This window comes from Phascolarctos cinereus, unplaced genomic scaffold (assembly GCF_003287225.1).
Source record: "Phascolarctos cinereus isolate Bilbo 61053 unplaced genomic scaffold, phaCin_HiC Scaffold_726;HRSCAF=1367, whole genome shotgun sequence".
NCBI lineage: Eukaryota > Metazoa > Chordata > Mammalia > Diprotodontia > Phascolarctidae > Phascolarctos > Phascolarctos cinereus.
This window is the reverse complement of record NW_027556098.1, coordinates 102,886,274-102,896,309: the sequence shown is the minus strand read 5'-3', so window position 1 is coordinate 102,896,309 and position 10,036 is coordinate 102,886,274. Positions and strand designations below refer to the sequence as shown.

At 37.8% G+C, this 10,036-nt stretch overlaps 1 protein-coding gene across 1 annotated transcript in view; it reads left to right on the top strand.

Annotated features, from left to right (window-relative positions):
• The first annotated feature begins 3,970 nt into the window (after window positions 1-3,970).
• The window catches only part of LOC110222273 (cell surface glycoprotein CD200 receptor 2-like), a 37,708-nt gene continuing 31,642 nt past the window's right edge, over window positions 3,971-10,036 (top strand). The window contains exon 1 of the mRNA XM_021007182.2: window positions 3,971-4,306. Within this exon, the coding sequence (XP_020862841.1) occupies window positions 4,234-4,306 (73 nt within the window). The 5' untranslated portion in view covers window positions 3,971-4,233. The remainder of the gene's footprint in view (window positions 4,307-10,036) is intronic.

The following is a 10,036-nucleotide window of genomic DNA, read 5'->3' as shown; positions in this document are numbered from 1 at the left end:
TCTCTATCACGCTAATCTTATTCTTTAACTTCCAGGAATTCTTGCTGGGAATGGATCCAAATTAGCATGCTTCTTTGAGGCTTTGCTTGTAGCTGTTTTTATGTTGCTGTCTTTTTCTGAGTTCATGTTATGGCCTTCCCTACCACCATAGTAACTTTTTATGGTCAAGCTCTTTTTTGTTGTTGTTGTTGTTTGCCCATTTTCCCAGTCTATGTATTATCTTTGAACTTTATGTTAAGGGTGGGCTCTGCTCACCTTAGGGTGGGGAGGCAATATCCCAACCTGCAGACTTTTTTGTGTTGCTGGGGTTTTCAAGTTTTTGGTGCTTCTAAGGTGGTGTGATCTGTGAAGAGGTTTGGATACTGCTCTCCTAGTCTGCACCCTGGTCCTTACCCAGTAAGGTCCCCTGTTCCCCTGCAGCCGCAAGTGCTAGTGCTCCTCTTGGCCCTAGAACTGTGACCAGGTTGCCTGCTTTCCTGAAGCTAAAAACCTAGTGATCCTTTCTGCCTTGGAATTGTGACCAGGGCCCCTGCTCTGTTGTGATGACCACAAGGGTCCCTTTCCACTCTGGAACCGTGTATGGGCAACAGAGTTGGCAATAAGTGCCAGCAAAGAGTCTTCTATAATCTCTTTCTGACCAGTTATCTCCATCTCTTATTGTGTTTGGGCTAAGAGCTCCTGAAGCAGATGTCCTGCCATGACCACCTCCAGGGCCCTGCTGGTGCTGCTATCATGTATGCTTTAAGCTGGCTCCCACCTTGATGTCACAAAGCTTTCCTGCTGACCTCCTCCCAAGTTGTCCTAGGGTGGAAGAATGTCTCACTCTGACCTTTTGTTGGCTCTGCCACTCCCAAATTTGATTTGAGGAGTTATTTTAAAGTTGTTTGGAAGGGAATATTGGGAGCATCCAGCTGCTGTTGCTACTTCTAATCTGTCATGTTGGCTCCGCCCCCACGCCCTTCTATTATCAAACTGATGAACAGTGACAAACTGTTTAAACTTACAATCACCCTAAAAAAGGTACTGGGAAGGTGTTAATGTTTCTAGCAGTTCCCTTTAAGCTAGAGAACTGCAAAGTTCATCCCGCTAGCTCTTTCTGGGCAATATAGACAAGCCCAACCATTTCTTCACTCACCAGGAATCTGAGATGTGCAGTCAGGTGTTAGCTATCCAATCCAACAGCAAATCAATTACAAAGACTATATTTCCCTCTTCCTTCCTCATCCCAGAGAGGGTGATGACAGATAGCAACTGAAAGGCTTTATTTATCTCATATTGTAGATGGTGTTTAAGTGCAATTCAGATATTTTTCAATGAGAAGCAGCTTTTCTTAGTCGATCAGGAACTATCATCTGAAATTTTCTAGTTAGATAATTCCCTTCCCACTACCTAGTTCTTCGTCAACTCCTTAAAGCTGTCTTTTCCCTCCCCTTGCTCTCACCTGATTTCTTGACCACTCCCCCCAGATGCTTCACTGCTTTCAGTGACTCAAATCAGTTCCTTTTTGTACTCAATGACTTACCTTTTCCTTATAAAATTTTTTAAAAATCCTCATGAACCCCCCTTTTCTGTTACTTATAAAACCAACAGACCTTTTAAAAATCATAGTCTCCAAATGATTATATAAAAGTCTGTTTCCTCTTCCTTTTGGCAACAGAACTGCTCATACTGTATCTGAAAACTACACACATAGATTTTTAGCAGTTTTTATTAAACATACTTTTCTCTGCCCATTTCAGCCACTAAATTGTTCCCTTATAAAAAGGACATTATTTTATCCTTTTCCCAAGCTAATTTATTTCTTCTTAACCCAAAGTACTTTTTTTCCTGCCTCTTTCAGCAGCTGAATTGCTTAAATCTTAAAGGGGAAGGAAGCACCTTACAGTAGGAAGAGGTCATTTGAAGAGCTTTACATGTCAAACAGAAGACTTCCTTTATATTTGATCCTGTGGGTAATGGGGAACCACCAGAGTTACTGAGTTGGGGGGAGGTGAAACGAGCAGACCTACACTTTTGGAAAGTCATTTTGGTTGAATGAAATATGTAGCAGAATAGGGAGAAACATGAGGCAGAAATACCAATTAGAAGGCTATTGTGATAATCCAGGCCAGAGGTAATGAAGGCCTGAACTAGGGTAGTGGCTGTATGAGTGGAGAGAAGAGGATGAAGAAACTGAGGCTCAGAGTGGATGTGGCTCAAGATCATGCAAGCTATAAGTGATACAGCCCAGATTCAAACTTCTGACTCCCAAACCAGAAGGCACGTTGTGAAAGGAAGAATGTCATCAGAGATATATGGCCAGAAAAAAGATGGGCTGACCACTCTTCTTATACTTTACTCCCTACCACATTCTCTTGGATCTAATAACACTGGCCTTGTTTCTGTTCCATGAACAAGAAGAAATTCACACCGTCTCTCAGCTCTGAGCCTGGAATGCTCCCTTTCCTTATTTCCTTCTGCTGGCTTCCCTGGCTTCCTTCAAGTAGTAACTAAAATCTCATCTTCTGTAGGAAGCTTTTTCCAATCCCTCTTAATTCTTGTGCTTTCCCTCTGTTAATCACTTCTTATTTATCCTGTATGCAGTTTGTACATATTTGTTTCCATATTGTCTCCCCCATTAGATTGTGAGCTCCTTGATGGCAGGGACTGTCTTTTGACTCTTTGTTTATCCCTAGCACTTAGTATATACTACCTGGTGCTCAATAAATGTTTATTGACTGACTGGCAAGATTGAAAGATGACTAAAAGACAGCCCTTGGGCTCTGCTGGTATCCATGTGAGGTCAAGAGATCCAGGGAAAGGCCTCCAGCACATTCTACTCTCATGGAAGGACATATACAAGGATAGCACAAAGAGGGGCAGAGAGGAATGGCTCATACCGGTGGTGGGGGCACACGCACATCATTGAGATCTCAGATCCATTGAGTTGTCTAAGTATTCTTGCTATCAGTGCCTTCTAAATTCTGTTGTCATGGGTGAACAAAGCCCTGATCACCACATTCTAGTTATGGTCCTGTAGATATAGAGATGAATGTACATCTCTTATACAGTAGAAACCAGCATTTAACATTTCCTGCCTAATAATATTTGTATATCAGATACTTGGTATTATACATACATTGAAGCAGGGTCATGTTCTTTTTTTTCTTTTAAAATTATTTAACTGGGTATAAAATGTCTTGTTAGATATTAATATAGACCTATCAGTTCTTGCCCTCAAAGAGTTCACTTTCTCACTTACTGTACATGAATGTACAGAGAGAAAGTATGATAAAGAGATGAGGAAAATTGAAAAAAAGTTTAGAAAATAGAACAGGACTATAAATCTCAAAGGCAAAAATGCAAGGGTTTTTTTTTTTTTGTTATCTTTCCTGGGAATAATTTGTTTTGCCTTACTGGAGAGCTCTGTATAGCAGTCAAAGATTCTCAGCATGTAGAGGTTCGTTACTCACCTTCCATATATGGTTTGTCCTTTTAATAGGCAGAATTTAAATGGACTGCCTCTATTAAATTTACCAGAAAGATAGTACTGTGATAGGTTGACATGTTAATGAGGAAGTAAAATGAGATTTCTCCTTGTCATTTTCATTTTTTAATTTAAAGCTAATGAATGGCAAAGATACAGAAGAATGACAATGTTATCCTTAGTCACATGTGAAAATCCCCACCGAGAAATTTATTCATTTTGCATAGGAAAAAGATTGAGTTATCAGGTAAGAAAATTATTGTTTAAACTTTGTCATTAAGACCATGGGGCTTTTCAAACTTTAAAAAGCTTCTGATAGTTACCATGCTGGGGATAATTCAGTGGCATCGGTCAGGTATAAATAAATATCCTGCCTTACTATCTACCCTAAGTTACAGAAATCCGGTTTGACTTCATTTGAGTACCCTACTGAAAAGTTAATCAGTTCACAACAGAACCTAGTAGAGAACCAATGAGCATGCAGATAATCTTGTCAATCAGCTTCCTTGGTTTTTCATCTCAGCATTTCTTACAGGAAATCTGTTGCTGTGTCAAGTTATAGAGAACAGCTCTTGACCCAAGTTATAATCAGTCAGAAACACATATTGCTGAAGGAAGAGGCTGGTTGGGGCATGGGTGTGGGAGGACTAATGAGCTGGGAGCTACCAGCAAGGAGAAGAGAGGTCATGTTAGAGAAGGACTCATCATGGCCACAGTTCTGTTGCTAGCTGACTGGCGAGGAAGTACAGAGTGAAGGGCAAAAAACTATGGAAATGAACTCCGTTTGGAAGGCTTTTGATTTGATGCTGCTGACCCTTCTGATTAGCTTCTTAATAGCCGGTAAGTCTGAATTCTCTTTGAAAGGATACTTAGAGAATGAGTAGCAAGCCTTGATCTTGGACTGCTGAACTTTGCATTTGAGTACTGTGACGGTTTTTTAACATATATCCACATGTATGTATACAAACATTTGCATATGTATGTTTTTTTTTGGGGGGGTGTCTTTCATACTTTCCTCAAGCCTTTTCATTTGTTTTTTTCTAAAATAGTCCAAACACCTTTTGGCTTCTGGTTAATAGAAGTTGGAGGCAAATGACTGTTTTCTGTTAAGTGCACAGGCTACAAGGTCGTTTTATATAATTGAACAGCTCTGGCATCTTATCTATGGTGGAGGTGTGTAGTCATCATTGAGAACTGTGGGTTGGAGGAGATACTCTTCAACCTGTGGGTTTCTGTGGGAGTTCTGAGGAGCAAGAAGTTGCTCTTTGGGAGTCCTGGTTTCACTGTCAAAGGTTGGTAGGAGTTACTGTAGGAGGTGATTTTGAGGTTTCACTTTGAGTAGAAAGAAGTGGGTACAAGGGAACTATATGTGTTTGTGTCATTTAATAATCAAATGTGATTAAAATATATTTCCCCAAGTTTCTAACCTGAAATCTTGTCCAGTCTCTAGAGACATACTTTTGTGTTGTTTTTTACTGATGGGATAATTTAGAAGCCTAGAGGTAGAAACCCAAAATACTTGATGTCAATAAAATGCCTGTGTATACCTGTATCTTAGTAAGCATTTTGAGCAGGGGGGGTTTCCTCTACTTTGTACTCTGACTTTTATGTTTTTTTTTTAAACAAAGAGTAGTACTATTCATAGTACCACTGTAACAATCCTTAGGTTGAGATACTGCAGCAGTTTAAACTTATATTTGACATCAGGTTGCATACTTTTTAAGTTATTCCTCTGTGACTTGATGCCTCTGATACAGAATATTTTGTAAAGCTTCATTAACATTTGTTCAATGAAAGACTCAGGTTTTTTTTTGGGGAATAATAGTAGGTTAGTGGGTACTGATAGAGATGCAAAAAGAAAGGAAAAAGCTTAGATAAAAATACATAGAAAAAAACAGAAGTTAAAAAGGAGATGCACACAGGGTAATTTTGTTATTACTCTGTTAAATATAATATGCACTTTAAAAATCCGAACAGTATGTAATAGAAGCTCATGGTTTCATGTACAATCCTCTTTTTTAGTGAAATATTTTTGATGATAACATTCATAATAAAATCATTTAAAAAAAGAAAATTATGTTTTCAAAAAGTTTCTATAGCACTTTCAAGTTTACAAAAGCTTTCATCACGATATTCCTATGTAAGATCACAAGTATTATTATCCTTATTTTCTAAATGAGGAAACTGAGACTCAGAGAAATTAAATGATTTGCCTAATGTCTTATGACCAACAAGCTTCAGGAGCAACACTGAGTAGGGAAAAGAAATACATTACAAGTAAGAAATTGTCCCATAGATATTTTCCTATAAATTTTGGGTTAAGAAAAAAAACCCCAAAAGCGGTTTAGAAAAATTCAAGGTGAATCCTTAATTTATGATCTATAATTTGAGAGTATCTATGATATAACCAACAAAATATTTTCTGGATTCTAAATAATAAAGGTACTAAATAATACTAGATAACAGAAATGCTAAAGGACAAATGTCACTAAAATGTACCTTTTGTTTTCTTATACCTTCCTTTCTACTGATACTCTGAGATCCAGTGACAGTGGCCTCCTTACCTTTGCTTGTAGAAGGCACTTTATTTTCCTGGTCTGTGTGTGTGTGTGTGTGTGTGTGTGTGTGTGTGTGTGTGTGTATTTATATAAAAAATTTTTCAAGTTGCCTCCTGTGTCTGGAATGCTCTCCCTCCTCATCTCTGTCTCCCGACTTTCTAAGCCTCCTTTGAATCTCGAGAGCAACAAAATCCCACCTGTAAAAAGCCTATAAGATTGTTCTTAATTCTAGTGTCTTCCCTCTGTTCATTACTTCCAAATTATCTTGTCTATAGCTTGTCTGTGCTTTATTGTTTGTGTTGTGTCTTGTCTCTCCCATTAGACTGTGAGTCCTTTGAGAGCAGGGACTGTCTTTTGCCTTTTTTTTTTGTAACCACAGTACTTTGCACAGTGCCCAACACACCAGAGGTGCTTAATAAACTGACGTCTTGCTGACAGACTCATTGTTTCAGAGCTGTTAAAGAGCTTTGCAAACCTTATAGCATGATATAAATGCCATATATTATTATTATTATTATTATTATTATTATTATTATTATTACGGAAAGAAACTAGATATGTGATTCCATTAATATAGATAACTCCCAGGTGAGGAAACTCTACCAATGTAGATAAGCATTTTCTGTGCAATTTAATAGTTTTAGAGGATTGCCTAGAGCACTGAGAGGAAAAGTGACTTGCCCAGGGTCACAAAGCCAGTATTTGTGAAAGATAGGATGTGAGCTCAGGTTTTCCTGGCTTCGAAGTCAGCTTTCTATTGCCTATGCTAGATTTCTCTAATTATTATTAATACTAAACACAAATATATGCAATTACTTAATACGATAGATTCTGGGATATGCTGTAAGGTAATAGATCTTACAGAAACTTGACATAATTTTTTTAGAAAAAATGTGGATTGTAGGATAGTTTGGGCTGCTGTTTAGCGCTTGCAGTAACTTTGGGGCTATCCTGCTGATGTACATGTATTGGGATAAGTAGGTTTTTTTAAGTACCTGAGACCCATAGTGATAGTCAAGAACAAACAAATGGTATTATGGTAGAGTTTTGTAAGAATAAGTGAATAAAATGTGAAATAAATAAATTTTTGTGGAATTAGATTGTTTCAAGAATTCCATCCCGGTACTGAGCTATCAGTGACTTTGATGTGGATCATGTTAACTGCTTATGACCACGGTTAGTGGCAGAAATTTTGTTACCTCAAGCAGGCAATAGAATTGGGTTTTCAACAGTGTCTTGAAAGAAAATAGACTTAAGCAGTTTATTATATTTCTCATGTTTTTCACATTTTAATTTATCTAGTTTTTAAACATCTACCTTTGTGGACATGACCATGAAGAAGCTTTTCATAAATTATTTTAGCTAATTTCTCTCTAGTATTAAGGCTAAAGTTCCAAGTTTCAATTAGATTCACTATTGCTATATATGAGAGTAATTTTGGAGAGGTCTTATCTAGGAGACCCTGTTACTTTTTTTCCTCTTTTCTTTTTGTCTTTGGCTAATTTTCATCTTCCACTAGAGGTCAGGCAAGTAGCAACAAAAGGAGGTGAAATGCAAACTTCTTCACTGTATTGTTAAAGCCCTCCAAATGCCTCTCAGCTTGTGATAGAGAATTGACCCTGGCTTTTTGAAGGGTGTACTAAACACAGGGCAAGCTTGGCATGCAGGAAGCTGGTGGGCTTGGGAGGATGAATCTGACAGTGGTTTATCCTTTGTCTGAGGACCAGATTGAAAAGCAGTATATATAAGTGCATCCCTTCATTGGCTGTAGGCTAATGAATATTTTGAATATAGTAACTCTTGAAGACTATTTACCAAGCTTTAGAGCAGATGTTCTTAACGTGAGATTCTCAGGATCTATGAATTTGGATAGACAAAAATTACATATGTATTTCAATATAGTTACTTTCCTTTGTAATATTATGAATTTCATTTCTTTTTTCACATTTAAAATCATTCACAGGCTTCCCTTGATGAAGAGGCAATGAATGACACAAGAGGTGACCCCATTTTAGGAGAATTGTATGAATGGAAATGAGGGTGGGAATGGGGTGGTTTGGGGAATCAGCTTCTGAGGAAATAACACTGAGAAAATAACAGACTCTTGAAATACTGAAGTAAAAAAGCAGCTGTTGTAAAGGCTAGTATTCAAAAGATGTTGAAACTGATTTTTGAAAATGAGGTGTTGTGTCCAGTCTCTCTTTCTATGGATAATGGAAATGAGCTTTGCTGTGACTCCTCTTCTTCATAGTGATATACATTTTTTGGTCTTCTTGTTAGTGTTTTTATTAATGCTGTGTTAGGTTAGTGATTACCATTGTTCACAAAGTTACTGTCAATCGATAAACATTTGTTAAGGGCCTCCTGTATGCCAGGCACTGTGCCAAACACTGAGGATTTAATGAAAGACAAAAGACAGCTCCTGACCTCAAGGAGCTCACAGTCTAATAAGGAAAACGACATGCAAACAGAGTTATGTACAAATAAGCTATATATAGGATATATATCCAAAGTACATGGGAAATAATCAACAGAGTGAAGATATTAGAATTAAGGGGAATTGGGAAAGGATCAAGTAAAATAACATATGAATGCATAAAAATCTCTAAGACCTATATAAACATATAAACAGTGAATTACTGTCATTATTATTTTTAGGATACTTTAACAAATCAGAAAATACCCCAGGCCCCCATATGATACTAATTGTACTGCACTCTCTCTGCTTGCTGATTAAGAAAATATGTAACAGCCAAAAAAGCCTTTAAATGAATTGTTTAGTCATTTTCAGTTGTGTCCAACTCTTTGTGATCCCTTTTTCGGGGGTTTTCTTGGCAAAGATACTGGAGTGGTTTGCCATTTTCTTTTCCAGCTCATTTTATAGATGGGGAACTGAGGCAAACAGGGTTAAGTGACTTGGTTACATAGCTAGTAAGTGTCTGAGGCTAGATTTGAACTTATGAAATTGAATCTTCATGATTCCAAGCCCAGTGCTCTATTCACTGGACCACCTAGCTGCCCCATAATTATCCAGAATTAGTAGGATGTATACTATGAATTGTTATTCAAATGATGTCTATGCTAATGCAGAGGGTAGCAGAGGCCTTTCTGTGATATTTTCCTGACAGGATTTTAAGTTCTTGTTAATCAGGGTCAGGTCTTTGCTTTGACATTAATCACAGGATCAAAGAACTAGAGCTGAAAAGAATCTGAAAGGTCATCTTGTCTAACGCCCTCATATACATAGTAAAATGGAAGATCCAGGATTCAAACTCAAATCATGTGACACCAGGTACTGTATTCTTTCCACACATTCCACTGATAGCTCCTTATCAAAGTGAGCCCTGAGTACTTCTTGGTCATTTGGGAATTATTGCAGATGTAATGGTAGAACATCCAAGTGGAGTTACCCTATCAGTAATAGTTAATACAAGCCCACAGCACAAGTAAGAGCACATGTCAGGGCTGGAGCTATAGATCTGTGAATAATCCCTAAAAAGGTAGGCGATAATTAGAATAATGAGAATAATTAGAACAGGTATGTATAGAGGGAAGAAAAGATATGACCACCATGGAGGAATACTCACAATGCAGAAGAAAAAGACTCAAGAATCAATGCTCAAAAAGTCAGAAAAAAAAACCAGGCAGTACAATAGAGATTATGTATAAGGGCAGCTAGGTGGTGTAGTGGATAGAGTGGCTGGCCTGATGTCAGGAAGACTCATCTTCCTAAGTTCCAATCCCACCTCAGACTCTTATTAGCTGTGTGACCCTGGGCAAGTCACTTAACCTTATTTGTCTCAGTTTCCTCATCTGCAAAATGAGCTGGAGAAGGAAATAGCAAACCACTCTAGTATCTTTGCCAAGAAAACTCTAAATGGTGTCAATGAAATGACTGAACAAGAACAACAATGTAATGGAAGCTGAGGGAGAAGTTTCAAGAATAGGGTTGTTCTTAGAAGTGTGCATTAGAATTCTTAGGGAGGTTGAGGAGAAAGAGGAAAAGACTGTT